Source organism: Augochlora pura, chromosome 2, assembly GCF_028453695.1.
Source record: "Augochlora pura isolate Apur16 chromosome 2, APUR_v2.2.1, whole genome shotgun sequence".
NCBI classification, from domain to species: Eukaryota; Metazoa; Arthropoda; class Insecta; order Hymenoptera; family Halictidae; genus Augochlora; species Augochlora pura.
Genome location: NC_135773.1, coordinates 21,407,816 through 21,433,994, shown reverse-complemented (window position 1 = coordinate 21,433,994; position 26,179 = coordinate 21,407,816). Strand labels below are relative to the sequence as shown.

Below are 26,179 nucleotides of genomic sequence, written 5' to 3'. Positions count from 1 at the left end.
GGCCGCGTGCATATTCGAACGCGACGTTTGCTGTTCTTTTATCGACCGAGGGAGGTGCCTCGCGGACACACGGGATCCTCTGTTGAACGGAAGAGAAGATAATTTACGGCCTCGCCCGACGATTTTTATTCCATTCCTCGGCGCGGGATCATAGGAAGCGTACGATGAACGACCACCGGCGAGCATTTTGTTTTGCTTTCTACTTAGTAACCGCGTTGCATGTAAATTTCATATTTACCTTCCCTCCTGTACATTGCGTAAGTAGGCGGGAGATGGATCGTGTCGTGTGTATGCGATGTATTTAGCAAAAGGCGGTAACGCTGTACGTTGCAGTAATTACCTAGTTTTATTTACAGATTTTATATCTCTTTCAGTTTTTATATTTCTTTTAGTTTTATATTTTTTTCAGTTTTTACATTTTTTTTAGTTTTATATTTTTCTCTGTTGACAAATGAATAAGACAGTGGCAAACAGGTCCGCGAATAAATATGCACAGCTATGTTAACATGTCACGGTGGTGAATCTTATGGTATGGGACTGTGTGCCGAAAGATTCCGCAAGAAGATGACCATAGATGTTGTGATAGGCGCATAAACCTCATCGCATGCAACACTTCCTTTATTTATCAGAAATTTCCGTATCAGCGATGAAAAGGTTCAATTTCGAGTAATTTATTTAATGGTATAAGAACTGTTTTAGTTAGATGTGTTTGCACCGGCTAGTGAGATGCATACGGGGATGTTAATCTTCGGAAAAAACATTTCTTATCATCGAATAATTATCTAGCACAGTCGGATCGATCGTTTTCATCGCGCAGAAATGTCAAGGAGAATGTCAATGTATCGAGGCTGATAATATAATGACCATATAATTTCCATCAACCGTTTCACGATTATCTCAACTAATTATAAAATAACACGTTGTCTGCTATGATATTTGAAATATTGTTATTTAAAAAAGGTGATTGCAAATGCTAGTGTTCACTCTTAAGAAGGGTTCAAATATCATTTCAAATAATAAATGCTCGCGGGCACGAACACCTGTTTAACCCTTTGCGCTCCAGGCCATTTTGAGCCTGGCTATAAAATTATAAAAAAAAGAAGGTTAAGCTGGTTAAACATTTTAACCAGCTGCGTTTCCATTCTATATAAAATGTGCTAAGTTTTATTTTAGTACAATTTGTGAATATGAAATTGAGTCTAGTGAATCGTGAAACTGTTACGTTTTTAACAATCTTTTGAATAGAAGGGTCTTTAACCCTTTGCGGTCGTATTAAATTTATACACAAGTCATGCGTAATTAATTTTCTTTCAGTGGACAGTAATAAGATAACAGTAATAAAAGAAGAAGAAACAAAATCTCCGTTTTACTTAGACATATGTAACACGATAATATGTTTTAATTTTGTCTAAAACTAAAAAAAGAAAGATAAATAAATTGCTTTGGCGGCTGGGAGTAGACACACGACCGCAAAGGGTTAATAATGTGAAAATTATTTTAGAAACGATATAACGTGATACAAAATAACACGTTACTTGTAATATCATTTTTTCAAATAATTGAAAAATTGGTCACGATTGGCATAACATTTCTAATAATGTTGTTGTTTGAAAGGTATGCTCAGGTGTGCTCGCTCAGAACGCGAACAACCGAGCAGAAAGATCGTCGCGGAGAGGACACCGAATTTTCGCGGAGGCGCGGCCTCCGCCACGAGATTCCTGTGTCCTGTGTGCAGGGATGACTCGGCGGGCAGGTGAGAGGTGGAAAGCGAAAAGAAAGGTAAGAGGGAGTCGGTGATCCCTTCCACGGATCGGCGAGGCCCGAGAAGAAGACTTTACGGTGGAGATCGTGTTGCTCGCAGTGCATCGGCTGCTCCATCGGCCTGACGACGTTCGGCGTCGAGCGGACCTCAACCACACCTCTCCGTCTCGTATACCTAAATGCGACGCGCAACAAAATGCCAATCAGCCTCCGTATACTGTGTAAGTGCGAGATTTTCCCCGAGAATCGAGTCTCAATTCGCGATAACCGCGCGACGAAAGGCCCGTCGTCGCGGTCCCGACGCCGCGTCGCCGTTCGCTGTCGTCGTCTCTCGTCGCGAATCGGATCACCGGGACACCCGCGGCAGCGTGGCTACTCGCCCATAAGAACCTTTATTTTCTACGCTACGTTCATTCAGACCGATTCGATAAGAAAGTGGCGCGAGTGGTGGAATCCTGTTGTTAAGGAAATTAACAGCGCGGTATTAATTACAGAGTGCGTTTCCGTTTCAGTAAGAACGTCGACCCTGTCCACGGTATTTAAGGTTCCGTTCCATTTGTTTAACAAAGTATCTTTCGCAAAGTGCATTGGTGTCGAGTCGAGTATTTCCGTGTCTAAGATAAATATTAATTTAGTACCAGTTTATCTTTCTTCGTAGTCTTAGAACATTATTGCAGTCAGAACGACACTGTTTAAGATTTTTCATTTCACCTGCTAGCTGCGTCGTGTATACATAAGGAAATGTCAATAATAAATATACTTCTTCTTCGATTTATGCCAAATGGTAACATAGTCAGCAATTTCGCACGCTTTAGGATAATTCTAAAACAATTAGTAGTATTGACCCTTTGCACTCGAAGTCACCACTAAAATTGTTCTATCACGTTTCAAAATAATTTTTATATAGACAAAGTTTAATTTTAGAAAATTGTTAAAAGTGAAACTGTTGACATGAGATAATTTATTTATCTGGAGATAAATCATCTTCTCTATAGAAACATGGGTTTTATGCATTGCGTTTTTATAGTCGACGCTTTCGTTGAATGCAATTAAATCAGTTTTTCAATTCGACAGGTTCGCTTGTTCGCTGTTTAAAGTTTTATTCTATATTTTTTAATTTATCGCCCACGTTCATAATAATTGTGGTTCCTTGTCGCATCGTTGCCGTCTATTTTATTACTATTCTATTGGTATTTTTTAGAGAAATATTTTTTAGAAAAATATTTTTTAGAGAAATGCTTGTTTCGTAGGGATCACGTGGCATCGGATGAATTTTTTTCGGCTCTTTCGTACACGCGATCATCGTGGATCACGTGCGAACGGTCAAACGAAATCTTCATCTTTCATCGAGCACTTCGGTCTTTTATAACGGTGATTTTTACGATATTCCGGACTCGATGAATGTTATTTTTTGATTACCGACGGTCTCGCAGAAATTGAATTCTGCAAGAGAAATTCGAAGCAATGCGGTCCACATTGCTTCTTGGCGCATCATTTTCGAGATTCACGAACACGATAACCGATGCTCGCAGGGAAATGATCGATAAAATGTCGTTCCTCGTTCGTATACAAAGCGCGCGAATTATCATTGCCTGCTCTATGTAACACGAGACCGGCTCGAAGGTAATGAGTAATGAATATTGCAAATCGATGTCGATGGTCGGTGCGCAGGCGTATCAACTGGCATATAAACAGAAGCCATAACTCCACGTGTTACGCTATCAAATCTACAGGTATTACACTCTTATCGGACAAATTTCCATTTATTTTCATCCCTCGCTTTCATATATTCACTTAAACATCTGACATTTCGTATGCAACAGCCTAATATTTTAGAAACAACAGGTTGTTGATACCGTATTAACCGCTGTCCGATTTTCTCGGTTCATTATTCAGTACCGAAAACAATTATCAGAATTATCAATTATCAAAATTATCAATTATCAAAATAATCAATTATCAGAATTATCAATTATCAAAATTATCAATTATCAAAATTATCAATTATAAAAATATTACAGAAGCAACAGGTGGTGCATACTACATATATCGATCGCTAGTCGTTGTTAACCAACGCGCAATAAATAAGAAGGAATTAAAGTATCGGATTACGATATAGGTGATCAATGCTTGGCAACTTTCCCGTATGAATTGCCATCGATGAATTAATTGTATCGGTAAAGCCCGGTATTGTCCGTACGAGATTCAATAAGCAATGAAATTCAGAGATATTTATGCGAGCGCTCCACATTGTAGAGCGTGTAACTGTACCTGAATTCAATTTACGTGGCTTCATTGCTGGGTATATTGCTCAATTAAAAGCTTACTGCAATTCCCGATCTTCTTAACCAGGCTTTTGTTCAATATATATTCTCCACACACTTGGCTGTTTGAAAACGAAATACAAATAGAAATATATATAATTAATTCGATTGATTATTTCCTTGTACAATAATAACATCGAATATGCGCTGCGATTAATATTTCTTTTTAGAATGACCAGGTGTCTGAAGATTTATGGACAAGGTTATGCATTATTATTATTATTCTTTATTAACGGGCTAATAAGGCCCTTTTGAGTTACATGGAGTTAACCCTTTGCGGTCGAGTGAAAAATGATCATGCCACGTTTCAAAATCATTTTTATCACATTTATTTATATTTAGAAAATTGTTAAGAGCTGTTAACTGTTGCACGAGTCACAAAATGCAATCCCATAATATAGAAAATATTTTGAATTTAATATATCAATATTTTGAATTTCCCCTTAAAATAGCTGAATTATGAATAAATTCAGTTAAAAATAATATGGTGTAAAATAACTGACAAATTCATTTTTCTTTTTATGTGGACCACGTTCATAATTATCGGTACATTATAGGCGATGGAGCGTGGCGGCAGTGATTCGTTTGGTCTGCTCGTGGCCGATTAAAAAAGTAAACGGATCGGGGGCCCCAAGGAATTTCTCGTGTAAATAGGATCGTTAAAGAATCGATGGATCTTCGGCCGCGGTGAACGGTCGACGAGGTCGATTTTGTGGCGTGTTGCGCGAAACGCGGTATCGGTTGATACGTACAGGATCAGGGCACGTGATTAATGAAACAGGATGATGTTAATTTACAACGACGTAATGAACGTTGCGAAATCAACAGGTATACGAATTATTGACGTTCTATTTCGGTACACGCGTGTCATTGAACCTTCGCGGGAACGTTTTCCTCGTTCGATCGTAGCGAGACGTGATCAAATGATTTTAAGCGGCGCTACATTTCCTGGTTTCAACCAAACACTCCGCAAAACTTCTCCGAGTCTTTGGTGAACGGCGGAATTTAATGTATTGCCCGTAGACGCGAAAAATATTAATCGAACACTGTTTTATCGTCGACGGGAAAAAGTGTAAAATCAGCAAGAAGTTTTACGAACACGAGAATGGAATCGCCACGAGATTTTACTTTTTAACGCGGATAGTCGCAAAATGAATGGACCGCGAGCAAAATAAAATAATCGAATCTTCAAACTTGTTCGTATCATTGAAAGAAGAAATGTTTCGTAAAAATCCATGGTTTATTAATAAATATAAATACAATTTGTAAGTCGCAGCGATTCGAATAAATTTTGAAAAATAGAACTTCTTACAAAATAGAAACAATTTTCAATCGTAAATTTCTAATCAATTTGTAATAGTTTTGTTGAGTATATTGTCATGTAAAAGGGCGCATGATAGAGATATTGTTTAGGTAGTGGGAGAGATATACGATCTAATTAATCGAACAACATTTGTAAGGTAACGTGCGATCATTATTCAGCACGCCGCGATGACACCGATAGGACAATTTAATTACCATTGACGCGGGTCGCGGACTATCGAGCGCGAAACGCTGTTTTCTATTATCTGTCGCTCATGATCGTATTATGCGGCGCGCCGCGGCGATTCATAAATACAGGTGACGCGGGGCCAGGAACATGCAAATATATTCTCACGACTCTGTTCGTAGTACAATGCACCTCCGACGAGAAGTTACAAATGAATCGGTGGGGGCGATTCAATTGATCGGAAGTAACGCGAAGAGAGATACGCGGCGCACCGGCGCACAATGACGAACACACAGGAACTGAAATCGCCGCGTCGCACGATCTTCTCACGCGTATCCGTGGAATTGGAGGCATCGCGGCGGCGAATAGTTTCCACAAGTTCGACAACTCGGGAACCGCGTGAAACCCGGGGATACGTCGGAAGTTTAGAGGAGCCCTGCCTTGTCAACAACGTCGTCAAATTCTCGTGGCAGCGGCGAGAGCGTTGGCTTCGCGACGTGGACAATCGAAACTTGGAAATTCAGGAGATTTTCAGAATTTCAGAGATTCAGAGCTTCCACTTTAAATTTTAGAAAATTTTAAATTTTTACCCGGTAAAAGGAGAATTAAAAGATCGGAGTGTCAAAAGAGTTGGAGAATGATGAATTTTGATCAATGACGCTTTAACCCTTTGCACTCGAGCGGTGACTGCGAGGCACCATCAAATTCTTCTACCACGTTGCAAAGTAATCTCTATACTAATAAAGTTTGTATTTTAAAAATTGTTAAGGTTATGTTGAGATACGAATAACAAGAATTAATTACATAAAATAAACATATCATAAGTTAAAGAAATTATTTCAGAAATTGAGATAGCTTCGAGTGCAAAGGGTTAAGTTTCCAAGTCTACGAAGAGACGTAAACTGAAACGAAACTTTTTCCACCGGGGAAACAATGTTTAAATTGTCCGCGTATTTCTCAGTCGGCGCTAAATCTAAATTCTTCTAATTAGGTCTCCGAATCATCGCGATTGCTCGACTTGTTAATTTCCGTGCACGACTTTCCGGTGTCTCAATTTTAACGTTTTTCTTTTCCTTCCTTTTTTTATTTTTGCGTAACTCACGAGTTTGTTCGCAGTATCCTCGCCAGGGATTTCGACATCCGCCATTAAAACTAATTTGTATTTGCAGGCAGCCGGTTGCGCTAACTAGAGACACTGTATTTCTATCGTGACGCGTTTTCGTCTGACGCATTCCGGGATTACCGCAATAATTGTACGACTTTTGTCGGCGAAAGAATTGTTCGATGGCGAAATTCCGCTGGTTACGGATTAGCCTACCAGCCGGATCTAAATGTTTTTCTGGCGTTCCAGATCCCGCTCTTAACAATCTTTAATAAGAAAGGAGCAGGCAGAAGCCAATTAACCGAACGGTTGTAAATATTTAGCTTAATGTTCAATTTTTCTTTATATTTTGATTTTATTCATTTTATTAATCGCTAGAGACATTTAAAATTTAGAAAATGATTTAGTAATCGATCTGAGAATAATGTAGTAATATTAAAGATTTTGATAGTACGAGCTAACACATTTATCTCAATAATTCGTACTAAATTATTGGTTACCACGACAACCAATTTATAAGCTACCTTTTTTATACTTTGATTTTCTTTATAGAACATTAAGATTTCAAACAGAACAATAAATTATTTTAATATAGTGATATACGTAAAAACGGCGCCAATTAATTTTCCATTTTCCGCGTATAAAGCATCTACTCTCGCATTTTAACGCAGTCCTCTTCATCAAACCACAACCCTTTGCACTCGAGTGGCAACTTCGAGGCACCACTAAAATTGTTACAGCACGTACCAAAATCATTTTTATACTACGAGAATGTTATATTTCAAAAATTATTGAAAATATATCTGTCGCCGTCTGAATTACAAGATTAAAGATAAAATACATTTTGTCGTATAAGATGGAAATGTTATACGTTACGTATGTTAGTTTTTAATTTAAAATTCCTTGAAAGTTATTTTAGAATTACAGTTGAGCAAAGGGTTAATATTAATTGCGGTCTCGCGGCGGTAGACGCAGGATCGCGTTGTCGCGCGACACACGCTCTCGACGGGATCGCTTTCTCACGTGCGACCCAATTAAAAAAAACTATAGCACGCGCGATGTCATTGAGAAACGGGAGATAACGGGATCACGTGCGTGGGAGGGGCGATTTATCAATCCGGCGATCCGAGTTCCACGGATTCCACGGCGCTGTCCGTTCGCTTGTACGCTCCCGGCCCGGAATTCATCTCGCGCGCATTGTCTTCGCCCGCGCTTGCTTTGCTATCGTTACTGACATTAAAAACGATGCACCGGGAAAGGTCGCTAAGTTGCTTGGCGAACGAACAAATACCGATCCACGCGAAATATCGAGCCGCGGCCGTTTCGTTTGTTAAAAGTCAATGGTGTACCGGATTCTCTTTGCTTTTCCTTTTTCTTTCTCTTTGGCGCGAGGATGGAGAAGGCGGCCGTGAAGGGTTTGCCACAGTTGTAGATTCATACGAGTTTATGTGAATTTATACGAATTAATATGAATTTATACGAATTTATACGAGTTTATGTGAATTTATACGAATTAATATGAATTTATACGAATTTATACGAATTAATATGAATTTATACGAATTTATAAGAATTAATACGAATTTATACGAATTAATACGAATTTATACGAATTAATACGTATTTATACGCATTTATACGAATTAATACGTATTTATATGAATTTATATGAATTAATACGTATTTATGCGAATTTATAAGAATTAATACGTATTTATATGAATTAATACGAATTAATATGAATTAACACGCCAGGCTCGAATATCAGACGTCCTTTAACCCTTTTAATGCCAACCAAAAGAATCGCGTGTATTCGAACGAAATATACAAAACTCGTTTGATGTGGATTAATCAAGTTTTGAAAAGAAATTGCAAGAATTTAGTAAAATCTTATATATACCAAATTCAAAAAGGAAGTAGAAATAAGAAATGAAAGGATATATCGTTCTTTGCCACTAAGAGGGTTAAGGGTTAATTACAAATTTCCTAAACGAGAAACCTGCCAGGTAACACGCTAATATCTCGCTGTTCCTGTTCTCATCCCGCAATCCGTTAATAATCCAGCAACAGCCGAGTCTACCTGGGACTTACATAATCCTATGAACTCATCGTACAAATTAACAATCTTTTTAATAGTAATTTGAATCATTTTAGAAGTCGCTGTTACCCATAAAGATAGCTTATCGTTGCTCTGTTTCCCGAATCATCGCGCTCGATCTTCCATCAGTTAACTTGGCTTCCACCTACTTGTCCGCTTTCCAGTCGTCCGTTTCCCACGAAAACTGAGCGGAGAACGCGCTTAACACAGTAGTCGACAAATTCGTCTGATCGAGACACTGCGCTAACCCCTTGCCGTACTTTAAGAAGTCCGACTCGTGATTATAATTTCTAACAATAACCCGTCAAGTACGAATGTTATTTCGTCTTTTCAAGTTGAAATAATATTCTGTCTTATCGCCGCTAATATTTAAACGCTGAAGTAATTACTGTAAATATAATATTTATAACATTTATAATATTATATCTTTTATATTATTTAATATAAAGATTCATATTAAATATAATTATATAACATTTAATATGTTATATTAAATAATATAATATTATAAAAAAAATTTAATATTTATGTTATTTAATTTAAAAAATTTAATATTTATATCTATTTGTAATATTTATATTAAAACTATAGATATTAATTTTGTTTCTGCTCTAAGAAATTATTCCACTTCCGGGCTACGTCGTCGTTGCATTTCGTCACCGTTCGCCGCGACAGTCTCGATCGTGTAAAACAAGTGGAAGCGTGCGAAACGATGCTCTCACGATCCGGCATTATTGTACAGGCATCGATCAAGTTCGAAAGCAGATTGCTCCGTGACTCCTCTGAAATTACGGAACCGAAACAGTTGTATTTATCCTAGGAGAAGACCGGCTTATTACTACCTTCGACAGACGGGCAAACCGTGTACAAAAATAATTCATGGAGTCGTCAAACTGCGGTGGCTTTATGGGTGTCACGTTTCATGTATATCTTCCGCTATTTCGGAACGATGCGATATATATATGTATATGTATATAGTATTAAGGTTTATTAATTTCGTTACTTTAATGTGCCATTATTTGTCAAATCAAAATTATGATAGCTATTGGTAGCTTCTTTTCATTCTTAACACTTTACCGACCGGTAGTCTATAAATCGACTTTTCATAGGCTAACCAATAACTTGTTGTCTATTATAGAGGTAAAGTTATGAGAGTATAGTATCGCAAGCTTCCGCGTTATTATACAATCTTTTAAATTTCGCAATGAACAAAATTAATGAAATAAAAATGGAATAAGTAAAATAGATCACGTAAACATTGTTCATGGGAATGTAACAATATTTACGGCCGAGCAACCGGTCGGTAAAGTGGATAAAGGTAAAGTTCATTAAGGTATGGTAAAGTGATAAAGGATCTTAAGTTCGTTCAATATACTTTAAAAAAATGTATCACAATCTTCGATTAAAGTTCTTACTAAAAAGAATGATAGAAGTAATTGAGAACCACGGTGGTTCCACACATTATTAAACACAGACACAGTTATACCATTTCCATATTCGTCTATTTTAAATATAATATGGAATATTTTTCAGATGCGCTTATCATTTTGTCTGTATTCATTCGGGTATTTTTATTTTTACGACGAGAATTCGTCGAAGAAAAGGTCAATCAAAGTTACGTTTATATATTAATAGTAGAAGGTGGTCTTTCTATATCATTGGCACGTTTCCTGCACCATAATTATAACGCGAGAAATGTACCATAATTGTAACGCTAAAAAGACGGCACGCGCGTGCTATCTTTTCCTTTGGGAGCGTAGGTGCCCGGGCAGCGACGATTACGATTTTAAATACTCACCGGGGCACTCCTTTTTGTTCAGGTCTCGTGACGCTGGTCTTGTGCAACATTCAAGGCAGTCTTGAACATGAAATTCCAAGGAGGAGCTCGCTGTCGCGTCGAGCGATCGACGGCACCAGGGGGAGGTATTGAACAATCGAAAACTCGACGGCGTCGAGTTCTATCGTTCGTGCACCGGCTATGCTATCGGAACACTAACGCGCGACGATATTGTTCGGTTACAGGAAGTACTTTGATCCGGACGAAGAAGGGGTATTGGACAGCTACGGTTCAGCCGGCGGCCAGTACGATTCCTCCGAGGACCCGATGGGTAAGCAGCGCGAGTTTCCTTCGCGCGTTCTTTTCCGCGTCTAACACAAGACAATTAACCCTTTGCACTCGAAGCCATTTTAACTTCAAATCTAAAATCATTTTTCCGGCTTCTAGTGTCTTCATTTTATGTAACAATATTTATTTTATTATAAATATTGTTAATATTTATTTTATTATAAATATACTAGTTAAACTTTCAACAATTTTTAAATCTAAGCTTCGGCGATGTCTACAGAAATAATTTTGGAATGTGTTTCAGTAATGTTAATGGAATTATCACTTCAATGAATTCAATTTGATTTCGATTTAGGAGAAATAAATAATATTCGTATTTGGTAGATCTTGCATGAAATGTTTATCACGAGTCTGACTAGTTATAACAGTGCAAGGGGTTGATATCCTTAAACGCAATTGCGATTTCACGTGGAATTCATCGATAGTGTATTAATTAATAATTGAAGTTCGAAGTTACGAATCGATCCATATTTTCTGCAGCAGAAAGGCGACTACAATATATAAATTGTTTATCCAAGTCTGTCGTATAAGAGAAATATTTGTCAACCGTGTCGTAATTGTTTTTTCAAGATTTACTAAAATTACTCGAAGCTGTCACGTCGATGCAGTCTTAGATTGCATCGACCGCTTAATTTATGTCCATCTCAACGTCGTTCAATCACGCTTCACCACTATTTATAGCATGATTAACGACAATCGTCGCCGGGAGATTACGTTTCAATAGACATTTCTATTTTCGTCCCGATGAATCCCGTCAACCAGTGGAAATGGTGTCAATACGTAACTAATTACTGAACCGTTCCCGGTGGTCGTCGCTATTACTTTTACACTTTTCTTTTTCCCCCGGGCTTCCGATCAGCGAAACAAGCATCGACGATCATCGCCGCGTCAACGAATAAAAACGGGGTCAAGCACAACAGCCTCCGTCGAACGAAAAATTTGAATTTCCTACACGATCCTTGCCGTTTACAACATTATCAATTAGGGAGAACAAAAGAACAAAAGGCATTTTAATTCGTCAACATCCTCATCGCGAATGAAAATGTTCTTCCCTGACCTTTGTTTCCCCGTTTCTCTCGTTCGTTTTCTGGCGTTCCATTATCCGCGTACAGAAACATTTCTGATTACCATCGTCGCTTCCTGTCTTCGATATCTGTTAGCGCCCAGCACTAATATTCTTTATGACACGGATGGACCTAGTCGGCTATTTTTGAGCTTAGCACTTTTCGCTAACATCTGCCATGCAATTTAGATTTAAATTACTTTTCCTGCCGGGAGAATTTACCATTATTTTCACGTTCTCGTAAGTATAACGAGGATCAATGGCTATTGCTATATGCTATAGCAATTGACATATAGTATAATATAGTATAATATAGCGAAAAGTGCCTTATACTTATACCTTCGTTATTTATCTAATTTCCAATGAATATAGAAAAATTGGCGTCACTCTTTCATCCTCAATTTCGTTCTTAATACACTGCTCTTTGCATTATATAAATATTGCTTTTCGTTTGGTTTTGACGAGCCTTTTTCCAAACCCCGTTAAAATCGTGAATTTCTTGCCCGGCACTAAGAGGGTTAAATCTCGAATTTCCAGTTTCCCACAGTCGTTTGTCAAATTGTCTACACATCGTCGATAGGATGACATTATCACCTGTTGTTGGATCAGTAACAAAAAATGCCGTTGATAATTTACTTTTCCGTGTCTCTCTCACCTTGAGGTAGACGGTCGCGCGATGGCCATTCGTCTTCTTCCCCTATTTTTCATTCCATCGGACGATTATAAGCGCGGAGACGCGTATTACAGGCGAAATAACAGACTCCGCGCACCATCGAGATGAGATCGTTAAGAGAAGAACATTAGCAAGTGGCGTGAAAGGCAATCGATTATGATACAAGAGGCGTAGAAAAATTCAGCGGCATAGGTCGCGTGAAGCCTCTTGCAAATTGCGGGCGACCGTGCCGTAGGAATCACGTGCGCGGCATGCCGGGAGCTGTAAACACAGGGCATCCGTTTTAAATGTCAGACGCACGGGGCCGGCCACGAGTGTGTTCCTTTTGCGACCTTGAGCCATTGTGAATCGCGACGAGATAGAGAATTCCAAAGACGCTCACGTTTTTTCGTTCAACGTTTTAACTGCTTCTCTTCGCCTTTCGATCGTATCAGCTCCAACATTTTCATCTATCTTCGAAACTTTTAGGCATGTTATGTACATAGGAGGACTGGGAGGTAATGTTACTTTCTTACATTAAATTCAAACGAAGAAATTTTTAACAAGTTTTTATTTTTAATCGATAATGTAATTACCCTTGTTAGTGTTATTGGCTGGTCACTTCACCCCAATTTGCAAAACGAGATTAATATTATTTGGCTATTAAATTATTATATTATATAAATTATGTTCTTTAACTATAACAAGTCACCATAATCTTAAAATATCTTTGGCACGACTTCGAAGTACATAATCAGCTGGCAGAGGCAATCAAATATTATATTATTATATTATATATACATTATATTATTTAATTACAAGTCACAATAATCTTAAAATGTTTTTGGCACGATTTCGAAGTACATAATCAGTTGGCATAATCAAATATCGGCATGGGAAGATACATTATTTTCTGGTCCCTTTTAATGGTGACTCTCAGGCACCGCTAATATTGTTCTTTCACCCTTTAAAATAATTTTTATAGCAACAATGTTTAATTTTAGAAAAATTGTTAAATATGGCACAGTTAGTATGCATAACGAGAATTAATTTGGTACATACAAAATACACATCGTCGCTCAAAATAAAACTACTATAAGACAGAAAAATTATTTTAGATTTAGAGGTAAAATGGCTTCGAGTGCGAAGGGTTAAAATCGGCCGATCAAAGCGTAACAAGCATAACAGTCTATGTTAAAACTACGGTTCCAGCGACGAATAAACTAATTCTGATTACAGACTTCGCTGACATCAGGATGAACGTGCCGGGCGAGCCGGGCGTCGATTATCCTGCGTACACGACGCTGCCGCAGACGGGATTCACGTGCGAAGGACGTTCACGAGGTGAATGAGAGCCAAACATGATTCACCGTCCCCATTACCCACGATCTCGTAGCGTCGGTATCGTATCACTTTGTCAACGAAATCCCGCTGATTCGCCGAAGGTGACGCCGACGAGAAAAGTCACCAGTTTCGGGTTGCGTAACAACGGCGGCAAGGGGGGGGAGGAGGGGAGGGGGTTTCTCCGTGGTTTTCGCACAGGATCGCGGTGACCGGTTCGCGAAGTTAGGCGTCGCGCTGCATCGTAGCCGTCGGGGGGGGAAAAGCCGTCCCGCGCACGTTTAATAATTCATCGGAACATTCTCGCTTATGAAGATTACAAGATGGTAATACCCCGAGGAAAAGTTGCTTCCTCGGTTTCTTTCCATCCGATAAATAATCTCTCGAGCGGTACGACGCTCCTCCGCGGCGCGTTTCTGTCAAACGAGTTCCGCTTAAAACGAGACCGGTTCGCTAATTGCTTCAACGAGCGTTGGGCAAGCAGTTTTTCCAACATTGTGTACAGTTTTCATGATTACCAAATTGTAGAGCTGTGCCAACGTCGGATTAGAATTGTTAACGACGGTTGTGTGCCCGGTAACGTTAGGGTGTCGTTAGGCGCGTTAATAGGGGATGGCGAAACAAACTGTTGTTTCACTCTTTACTCTGCGTAATCTGTTGCACCTTTCGGTTATCTCGCTTATTTATCTGAAGACTGTTGCATCGAATTGTGTTATGATATACGTTCGTAATGCCAAATGCTCGCGTTGCTCTCACGTTTGGCGAAGGATAGCCTCCGACCGGTCGTTCATTCATTTTTACCGCTGAAAAGTTCGAGGACGCGTAAAATTCTTGGCGAACAATGGCGGACGATGGACGAACGCAAAAATTTGTTAAAGGCAGACGCCGCGCCGGACGATCGAAGCGCTGCCTTAGAACCTTTCGCACCATTCGTTTGGCCTTTATCTCATCGTCCGGCCGCTTTCGCCGACATTCTGCCACTTCTCAGGCAACGTCACACCGAACAACGTTATCGAGCCCCGTTGCTCAATAATAATAAACTTTCTTCGACGTGAATTCACTTCTCGTAACAGAATCCCGACGCTTTGTTCCAATTCCCGCGTGCAACGCTGTCGCGTTTTCGTCGACGCGCGGGAACGACCATTAACCAAACTCGTCTAAATCGTTCTAATTGTGCAAAAAGAGAAACGCTCGCGCGCTTTCACAATTAGGAGCAGCGATAATAGAGCTGTTATTATTTAATTTTTCTCGACCCGCGACATTAAACGGAACTCACTTTTAACAAGTCGAGATACGCGAATCTCGTTGCTCGCCGTTCCGTGGATTTCTATTTCCGCGGAGGAATTGACAAATTGGAAACGATATTTTTTTCTGTTTAGTTCTTTCTTCGATGCTTTCGAATTATCGAAGGCAATTTTGGATCATTAAGAAATAGTATGTTTTTTAAGGAAATACGCGGGTGAAATTTTAGAACGATATTTTAATATTTGAAGGATCCAATTTTATATTTTTCTTTTTCGACGCCTCCGAATTATTAGAGGCAATTTTGGATCATTGAGAAATAGTATGTTTTTTAAGGAAATACGCGGGTGAAATTTTAGAACGATATTTTAATATTCGAGGGATGCAATTTTATATTTTTCTTTTTCGACGCCTCCGAATTATTAGAGGCAATTTTGGATCGCCGAGAAATGGTATGCTTTTTAAGGAAAACGGATGACATTTTAGAACGATACTTTAATATTCGAAGGATGCAATTTTATAAGCCTTAACTTAATAATTGTACATGTCTCATTAAGATTTTATAAAAGCTATCTCTGAATTCTTGCAACACTCCTAAAATAGAGGATTCGCATTTAGAACGATGAGGATGACGTGAATTATTTCAGAAGCACTTAAGACGCCGTTTAAGTATTAAACCCTTGCACTCGAAGCCACTCGAATTGGAAATCTAAAATAATTTATCTGGCTTCTAATATTTCTAGTTTATATAACAAAATTTATTCTATGCATATGAAATTGAGTCTCGTGACTCGTATATCTAATATTTCCATCTTACGTAACAAAATTTATTCTATGCATATCAAATTGTGTCTCGTGACTCATATATTCAATATATCCATTTTATATAACAAAATTTATTCTTAATTAATTTTGATAAAATTGAGTCTCGTGACTCATACAACAGTTACACTTTCATCAATTTTTTTAAGCTTTGCCGATATCTAAAGAAAGTAATTTCGGAACGTGTTGCAACAATTTTAATGGCGCCGCTCGAGTGCAAAGAGTTAATTAAACGTGTCGAAAGTATCTCGCACGATCCCGGGAGAAAGTCATATTACCGATCTGTATTTTCGCAGAATAGATTTTCGTACAATAAAGAGGCGTCGCCGAAATCTATGTTCATGTAGTTGAAATTTTCAGCGATTCTCCTTAAAATCGCGAGCCTCGTTGCGCAACGCTTTAATTGCTTTACTCTACTCGTTCGGTCAATCATAAATTCTTTTCAACGTAATCCAGTAAAAAAATCCTCTTGAGAAGCCGTAGAGTAGTATAGGTAGCACAGCAAACATTTCGGCACCTAATAAAACGCTTAATCGTTTTAAACCTCGAAACGAATATTAATGCACTCTGCAGCGAACGCTATAATGTAAAAAATATGATTCGGTGAAATCACACAAGACACTATAATCGACATATTTTTGAGAATGATATTGCCGATTACGTAATCGATAAAAGGTTCAAGTAGATTGCGGATCGTAATGGATAATAAAAACCGTCGAAATTCATTGTACGAAAGGCATGTCCTTCCTTTTTCAATCATTGTAATAAGTTGCGAAATCCACAGTTTATATTGCATACATTATTAAATATATTACTAACAAATATAATTATTGTTATATAATATTATAAAATTCGCTATTCACACCAAGTTATTGCAATTCAGAAAACACTCTGCCATAAAAAAAGGACAAATTCTTTTGTGCTACGCTTCGCCTATCGTCCGCCTTAAATCTCGGATTATACCAATTGTTCGGCTAAGTAGGATTACGAGTAAAAACGATACGAATAAAATAATACAAAAAATATCGTATTTATGAAACAAGCGGTAACGAATTTTGCAACGTTGCAAGCGAAAAGCTGATTTTTATTACGTTGTCTATACAGTCGCATAGCGTTTGTTGTATTTAGTAATTATTAGTTTGTTATACTTAGCAATTGTCTTATTTTGTAGGAACTTTTTGTAGTTCTCGACAAAAACTTATTTGCAACAATTTCTTACAAGGTATCCTATACTTATCTATATATGTTTGCTTGAGTTTTGAGGTAGTCGATTAATTTATTATTTATTTCTGCTCTCAGTCTTTTTCTTCACAATTCTTCATTAAGTATGTTTAGTACTTAATACGGCAATTTATATTTGATGCGAGATTGGTACGTTCCTATAGATTCCTCGACGCGTCGCTATTTGCGCTATCGGTTAACCACAATAATCCACGTATCGTTAACGCCGCGTAAAAAGGGGCAGGTTTCACGGGTGTGTAATCATGGATTTTCACGGATGGGGAAGATTTTCGCGAGATACACGGCGGCGCCGCGGAGCCCCGATAATGGCTGGGACGGTGACCTATTGCGAAACCTATTCCGAAGAAAATGCTACAAGTGGAGTTCGCAGGCGGCACGTGGGTACCATCGTGTGCACCCATCGGTGTGCGTGAGAATCATCCTTGACACCGATAACCAAAGGTGAAAAAGTACGCGATTAAATTGATGATCTATATGAGCCGTCGAAGACGACGATCCGTCGACGACGACGACGACGGCGACGACGGTCGGAATTGGATTTTCGATTTTTGTCCGGCACCATCGGAGACCTTTTACCCGCGCGATTCTTTTTCGTATAAACTAGCTGCGAGCGACCCGTCGCGCGTATCGCGGCGAACAAGTTGAAACTGGTCGGCTATTATTGCGAAACGCGGCGGTGGCTCGATGAAAATTTAAGAAGAAACGAAACGATAATGTATTAGTTTGAGGAATAAGTTCATAACGTTTCCACAGTTTCTCTTATTTCACAACAATTTGTTGCTGTTCGACAAAGTGGGTAAGCCTGTTTCTGCTCTACAAATCGGTGCTAATAGTTATAACAATTAATTAATCCATTATGTATTCGACGTTATTGTTTACGACCTCTTCCCATCTCTCGAACAATTTGTTGATACCGGCAAGAATCAACCGGTCTGGTGTATAAAAAATAAATAAAGGAATAAAATCATTTCTGTACTAGCAAATATTAAGGAATGTCTTTTTCGCCATTAAACCTTGGCATCTGCAAGCGGACAGCTCGAATTGTTTTTACGGTCGTCGAATATGTGCCGCTGCAGCCTCAAAAATAATAAAAAAATTAAATGCCTCAAAAAAACACGATTAGTAACGACAGTTTCGTAACGTAGAATCTCGCAGACACGCTTCGTCAAACAGCAACAAATCGTTGTAAAATAAGAGAAAATATAAAAGCGCTACGAGCTCATTCACCGACCCAATATTTTCGAGCGGCGAGTCGCGCGCGTCAGCGTTCGGTATACCGGAGAAGATGATCGCCGACGATAATGTCAGGTATCGTCGACTTCTTTTTACAGTCGAAGAAAAGTCACAACCGGAGAACCAGTCCGTACAAATGAGATTCAATTAATCTGGGCTTTGCGCCGAAGTGCGCAAGAACTTACAGACATTCGTCTTTTTGCCGTCGCGATCCTATTTATAACGGGGAAAGCGAATCTTGTTCGCCGTTGTTGTTGTTGTTGTTACACGCCCCTTGGAAAATTCTTGCATAATAAGAATGTAATTAAGAGATCACCTTTAAAAACCCTATTAAAGAATTCTCAGTGGTACGTTATGGATGATAGAGCTTATTAGAGCCGACTGTTCCCAAATATTAGGTTGGCGCATATGAAATGTCGAACGCTTAAGGAAATATATAAAACCGTATATCATTTTTCAAAGAATTATAATATACTTTTTTATGATATAAACACACTATAAAAATAATCTAAAAGTGCTAATAAAAATTATTAAATACTCTCATTAAATATGTTATTACCAGGCACTCTACATTGTATGACTAAATAATATATAACTATATCTCTCTCTATATATATTCATCTGAAATATGCAAGTATATTATACTGTATACACAGGGTGGTCGATTGTTACAAGTCATAACTCCGTTATTATTGCATTTATGAAAAATTGTCGAAGGAGAAATGAATGAATGGTTCGAAGTGCCTTTAAATATTTTTTCAATACAGCAGTGCATGTGCAATTAACAATTGCAACATTTCTTTAAATAGAAATGCATATGTTCTTTTACACAGATCGATTCTTCTGTTAATTCTACGTAAAGAATGATTAGGGTAGCATGGCAAAAATAATGATTACATCTCGAGATATTTTCGAAAAATGTCTCTATATATATACATATAGTATAATATTTTAGATGTCCGATGAGAAAAAGCTTGAATAAAACGTGAGCTACGCGGACTAACGATACCATTCGCCGTCCACGTTTTTACGGGAGCCAGTTTTCCATTGTAAATAGCGTCCACGGCTCCGCAGCGCGTCTGGTAAATGGTGCAACGTTCGTATTCGCCGATGTAACGGAATCGTGTCAGGTATTCGTGTAACGTCGTTTCGTACGCGAAGAAAGCGGTTTTCAATTAAAATTGCCAAGTAACCCGCGGATTCGATCGGGTTCGCGAGACCTTTTCGATGGACAACACCGTTCGATCGCGGCTCCATTGTGTCCCGCGGATCTCGCGGAAGAAACCGCCGGGCTATTAGATAACCCGACGAGGAAAAGAGAGATATCCCCCCCGCCCGTACGAATATAGGAGGCAGAGTCGCATAATCGTTACATAATACCTGTCGAACGTAAACATTGCTCGCCGCCACGATTATTTCAGGCCGAGGGGTGGGGAAAAAGAACGAGCTCGATCATTAGGATCGTTAATCGTAACGGAGGAATGTGCCGGGTTTGCCACTTCATTTAAGTATCTCATCTAAACAATTTCACTCGCTTTTACTTTCATTTATTTAGAAAAATTGCAATTTCGCACGATGGAATATCAAGTATTTGCGATTTTACAAAATTTATTAGGACAGTGTGTGGTGTTTAAAAATAAGGTGAATTCCATCGATTTTTAGATATAGTATTTTTAGATATAGTATTTCTAAATATAGTATTGTTAAATATAGTATTTTTAAATATAGTATTTTTAAATATAGTATTTTTAAATATAGTATTTCTAAATATAGTATTTCTAAATATAGTATTTCTAAATATAGTATTTTTAAATATAGTATTTCTAAATATAGTATTTTTAAATATATTATTTATATGTATATACTGTATATACTTTTTGCAGCTTTTGTAAAAAGACATGCAGATTCCTATATATTCGCTTAAAAATCCGACATTTCGTATGCACGAACCCAATATATTTACATCTTATGCAATCGTTTACCTGCTTCAGTTTCGTTAAACAAATCCAAACTGTTAAACTGCTAAACAGCAGATCAATGTTGCTGTGTATTGAAACGGTGAGAAAGTTTGTCAGCTTCGCGTTAGAGAGCGATAATGACGCTTACGCCAGTTTTATTACCATCTAACTGATTCTTAAACGCTTGAACGTCGCGAAGCTGTCCGTGCACTGACGTAACACGTCCAATGACATAGGATCGCCTATGGGCATCCACTTTATTTATTCTGTTCAGTAAAACCGAGCAACTTTTTCATTCATCTTTTCCGTATTGACACGTCACACGTTTCATTATATTATCAACATGTATGTTGTGTTGCAGACCAATGATTTGGGTATACAGGGTGGGCCGGGATTCGTAGAACAACCATGCATGGGGTGTTCCTATGTTAAAAAATTAGAAATTTGGTACAACCCTTTCTTTATCCAGGGTTGCGTTTTCGAAAAAATCAATTTTAGAGATTGTTCGCTTTTGTCAAGAATTTAGTCTTGTCAATCCACTAATCTAAAATCTGAAATCTGAAATCTGAAATCTGAAATCTGAAATCTGAAATCTGAAATCTGAAATCTAAAATCTAAAATATAAATCCACTAATCACAGCGCGATTTTCCGATCGTCGAAACAATTACCTAGACAGCTTAGCCTCGCGTTTCATGGAAACGTTTTAAAATTTCACTTCGATCTCCTTCCAATAGGCTACTACGCCGACGAAGTGACCGACTGCCAGGTGTTCCATGTATGCCACGACGAGTTGGTCTCCTCGTTTCTCTGCCCGATCGGCTCCCTGTTCAGCCAGAAGCTGCTGACCTGCGACTGGTGGACGAAAGTCGACTGCGCCTCCAGCGGGGCGTACATCGGCGCGAACAGGAACAGCTACCAGCTGGACGACGACGAGATGATCAGGAACGCGTACGCGATGGTGAGCCTGCAGTCGGGAACGGACGTCACGAAAGACGGCCTGGTGGATCCGGACCGAACCGGGAGCATAGTGGATTACGACTGGTTCCCGGGAAGACTATTCGACTACTATCCGGCCGGAGGGACCGGAAACGATCTGAGGAACACCTACGACTACTCTGGAACCATAGACTTCAACTCGCTTCCGGCTTACCGAACTCTGAGTAAGAATCAGGAATCGAGTCGCAACTACCAGGAGCGGTTGCCTGGTCGCGAGAAGGCCAGGAAACCAGTCAAGGATTCGCCGATCATCCGAGTGCAGACCATCAAGGACCACGAAGAGCAACGGACGAAAGGCTACCAAGACAGCCATCGAAAGTCTGAGTTCGCCAATCAGTTCCAACCCTCTTACGCTCCCACGGTGCCCACTGTCACCACCACCACCAGAAGATTCTACTCGCCCACGGTGCCGACAACCGTCAGACACTCCACAGCCGCCTATAACAAACTCGACCAGGCTATAGACAGCTCGGAGTATTACTTCTCGCACAGTGGAACCAAGAGTCTCGTCACTCCTTCCATCAGAAGCTTCGCCGAAAGCAACGAGAGGAACCCGCAGCTGACAAACAGCAAAGTTTACGAAGACTCGGTTCGGTCGACGCCTGGAGGTGACGACGATCGCAGGGAAAAGTACGAGGACGACTACGGCGAGGAAAGCGTCGAAGACGAAGAAGGCGAAAGGTCTCCGGGAAGGTTCCAAGTCAAGGTACCCGACGATTACCGAGTGAACGACGAGGAAGGGGTCGACGGCCTGGAAACCAGAGGAAGCATTGGTCTAGGCCACGCGTTGCGCCAGCCGCTCAGAGGCGCCACGGTCCAGCAGCAGAATGTTTTGACGGACCAGGTGAAATCCGGGAAAGCTGCTAAAGATCAAACGCGGGAATATCAGGACACTTTGGCTAGGCCGAGGTCGACCGCTGCCGACGACGAGGAACAAGCCACCGAACCGTACCAAAGAGACGATCGAGGGGACAACCTGGGTCCCTCGGCTGTTCCTCCGTTCGTTGAGAGCACCACGAAAGCGACCACCGTGAACGATACTCGTCAAGAGACTGACAAAGATAAACGTATCACGGACAGGATCGATGGATCCGGAGAATTCGAAAGGTCGACGGAACGCAGCAGCAAATTCCGGATAAAGGTGACCGATCAGTCCGAAGGATCCAGTACTCTGCTGATCAGGGACATCGCTGACTCTTCTTATACCGGAGCAAGAGACTATCTCGCGCATTCTCTTCCCAGCAAGAAGTTGGATTACGAGGACGTAGAATCGTCCACGGACTCTAGGATTCACTCTTCGACTCCAGCTAGGCCTCTTATTTCTTCCTCCGACCGGTGGTTTTCCTCCGGTGGTTCTCGGTTCGGAAGCTCCCCAGCAGCCTCTAGTACTCGAGCGAACGATACCCAAAACAAAGGCGTCGACGGTATCGAGAAGATCGAGGATAACAGAAACTCTCCTGTAACACAGAGAAGCTTGCAAGACGTGGAGAAGAGACTGGGGGAAATCGAGAGCGAGCAGAGAGCGATCGAATCGTCGACGGCGAACCTGCTCTTCGGATCGATCCCGCCGGCGACGGTGAAACAGATCGAGGAGAACATCGACAAGACCAGTTCCCCTTATCAAGTGACGCTGACGGTGAACAAGAATGAAGAATTGACGTCGAGCGACGACTTGATCGGCAAGCTGGTCGCCCAACAGGCTAAAGAGGCGACGACTTTAATTCAAAAGTCGGATGAACTCGAGGTCGTCAAGTTTACAGAAATCGAACCACCGACGACGACCATTCAACCAGACGATGCTACGGAGAATTTAGATCAATCTCTCGATTACTATCAGATCGCCGACGGCAACTTAACAGACGACTACACGGAGTCGCTGAAGAATCTCAGCACGGTCAATCTATTCCAGCTGATGTACGAGCTGCTGAAGCTGAACCGTTCGCCGCGACCCTTCTCCTTGGGGAACACGATGTTCGACGATCAGTCTTCGGGAGCCGAGGGGATCGCCGAGGACGTGAACTCTGGCGTACAGTCGGAAAACGATGACTACTATGAGAAGCTCGAGGGGACTCCCACAACGGTACAGCCTGTTGCGTTTAAAGAGAAGATCGTTGATACTCCCAGGAAGGAATACTCTGCTCCTTTCGAAGAGAAGAGCTTCGAGAGTCCAAGAACGGAAGATCCTGCGCCTTTGGGAGAAAAAAGTTTTGAGATTAAAGAATTTCCCATTAAGGAGTTTCCCGTTAAGGAGTTTCCTGTTAGGGAATACAGCGTCTTTTCCAGGGGGAAGAGCTTCGAAGCTTTCAGAACGGAAGATCCGTCGAAAGAGAAGATCCTCGAGAACCCCATAACGGAGAGCACCATTCCTTCGGAAGATAGGATCTTTGCGTCGCCCACGACGGTGAGTCCCGTTTCTGTGGAAAAGAAGAGTGTCGACACTCCTGTACCAGAAAGCGGCGTTCCGTTGAAAGAAAGGATCTTGGGCAAGCTCTCGCAGAGCTTCGGCAATCCCCGCTACAAGAACGAATGGTACGCCGACGTGCCTCTGCGAGAGAGGACTCTCGACTTCCAAACTGGTCTACCCTTGAGGAGGTCCGAGGCAGACGGAGAGACGAAGATCGAAGATTCGAACGCGACCGACGCGTCGCCTCCCAAAGCCTCGGTCGCAACTACCACTACAACGCCGAATCCCACTCTGACAACAGAGTCCCCAAAGGATGCGGTTGACACGCTGTTCGTACCTTCGATCGGGTTCTCTTTCGACACCAACAGCGGTCGCAGCGAGTACGTGGATGCTGTTTTGGGCGGCCTAATCGATCCACACTTCGTCGAGAGTCGGAGAAAGGAGACTCTAGCGGGACTAGACGGTGAAATATTGTTCTCCCATAATGGAACATCCAGCGAGAGCGCGGAGAAAATCGAGAGAGGGGTTGCGAGCTCCGAGAAAGAGGTCGCACCCTTGGTATAGTTTTAGGGTGATTGGTGAATAGATTGCGGATGTTCGCGCGATTGTCGCATTTTTCGAAAGCGTTTCGTCGGGGTTTAACCCTTTGCACTCGAAGCCATTTCAACCGCAAATCTGAAATAATTTTTCTGGCTTTTAGTATTTCCATTTTATATAAGAAAATTGATTATATAATAAACAGTTACACTTTTAACAATTTTTTGCAATCCATGCTTTAGTATATTTAGAAATATAATTTTCGAACGTTTCATAACAATATTAACGGCGCCGCAGAGTGCAAAGGGTTAATACGGGAAAAGAACTCGACGATTTTCTTAAAAGGGTTCTATCGGAATCGATGAGACCTTCGTAAAAGGGTTATTACACTGACGAGAGAATATTCTCGAGTTGCACAAGTTGATTTTATAACGCCAAGTTGATTTATAATATATTTAACACAGCGTGTCTTTATTTCTGAAAAACGTAAAATGAATGAACATTTAAAACGTAGAATGAACAATGATTTTATATTTAATATTAATACAACCGATATCAAAATTCTTCTCCGTCGTAATTTATTGTTACTCGGATGTTTGCTTCTGTTAACGCGACGTTACGATTTTAAAATCCCCGAAAGTTAACCCTTTGCACTCGAATGGCGATCCTGAGGCGTCATTAAAATTGTTATACAACGTTCTGAAATTATTTTTACAGACATCATCAAAGCTCGAATTGAAAAAGTTGTTGAAAATGTAACTGTTACATTTATATAATATAATATAATGTTAATATTAATATATTATTAATATAATATAATATATTAATATATTTACATATATATATAATAAGAATTATCAGACTCGATTCCACATGCATAGAATGTACCTTGTTAACAAGTACGAAAATGCTGTGAGTCAGAAAAATGATTTTATATTCGATGTTGAAATGGTTTCGAGTGGAAAGGGTTAATATCAGTTCCCTTCGCGACACGTGCCACTCGAATATATTTACTCGCCTGGTTTGGGCACCCTCGCGTATTAAAAACGTTCGTAATTCGCAATCTACTCAGTCGGACGTGAATTTTAGTTTTAGATCGAAGTCTGTGATGTGCTGTTTTACGATTTAGACACACGGGACCGTCCATTCTTGGTCCCGTTTACTCTTTTGTTAAGTATGCAAGGTGAATATTGTGAGGGCAAGGGAGGGGATGATGTTTGAAAAAATATCGAAGATTGTATTTCTTTAATTTGAACGAACATAATTGTCGATTCTAGAACATTTATCGGCAATCGTTGGCCCGTCTATCTCGTGTCTATTATGATCACGTGACGAGGATTAATAAAATATGATAAATATAAAAATTTTGCGATAGGGTGCATCGAAATACAGTTGTCGGGATTCGATGCGTTTTCACAGCATTCCGTGAACGGTGGATAAAATGCATAGATGCGTGAGTGTGGTTCTTGTTTATATATACATATGTGTGCGAGAGGGATGGAAATTACAGGTGTAATTATGAAATTGTACCTTATGTAACCCCATACACTATGAGTTTTTTTTTTTTAAATATATCTACTCGTTGTAAGAATATGTTTTTTTCACGTTCCTTCTCTTTGCTGTACTTTAATCATAATTAATCTGACCAACTGTACAGATAGAAGAATACAAGAGAATAATGTAATCAATTGTCGATAAAAATAATCATTGGTCACACAGTAGGTTTGAAAGTAGGTCACTGAATTCTTCGATTTAGAAACAATAAACGTACATTCTCAATTGACACGAA

At 39.9% G+C, this 26,179-nt stretch overlaps 1 protein-coding gene across 1 annotated transcript; it reads left to right on the top strand.

The window, feature by feature from the left end:
* The first annotated feature begins 1,656 nt into the window (after nucleotides 1-1,656).
* On the top strand, nucleotides 1,657-25,281 carry LOC144478362 (uncharacterized). Its single transcript, XM_078196178.1, has 6 exons — nucleotides 1,657-1,779; nucleotides 1,862-1,982; nucleotides 10,595-10,697; nucleotides 10,797-10,882; nucleotides 13,854-13,958; nucleotides 21,188-25,281. Exons 1-6 carry the CDS (start codon nucleotides 1,738-1,740, stop codon nucleotides 24,415-24,417), a joined length of 3,687 nt encoding a protein of 1,228 aa, XP_078052304.1. The 5' UTR covers nucleotides 1,657-1,737; the 3' UTR covers nucleotides 24,418-25,281.
* The last annotated feature ends 898 nt before the right edge of the window (nucleotides 25,282-26,179 follow it).

Excerpts from the sequence above, each read along its gene's own strand:
- LOC144478362 (XM_078196178.1), top strand. The coding sequence starts at position 1,738 with ATGACTCGGCGGGCAGGTGAGAGGTGGAAAGCGAAAAGAAAG. Across the intron at positions 10,698-10,796 it reads ATCGACGGCACCAGGGGGAG|GAAGTACTTTGATCCGGACG; the intron begins GTATTGAACAAT and ends GTTCGGTTACAG. Across the intron at positions 13,959-21,187 it reads GTGCGAAGGACGTTCACGAG|GCTACTACGCCGACGAAGTG; the intron begins GTGAATGAGAGC and ends TCCTTCCAATAG.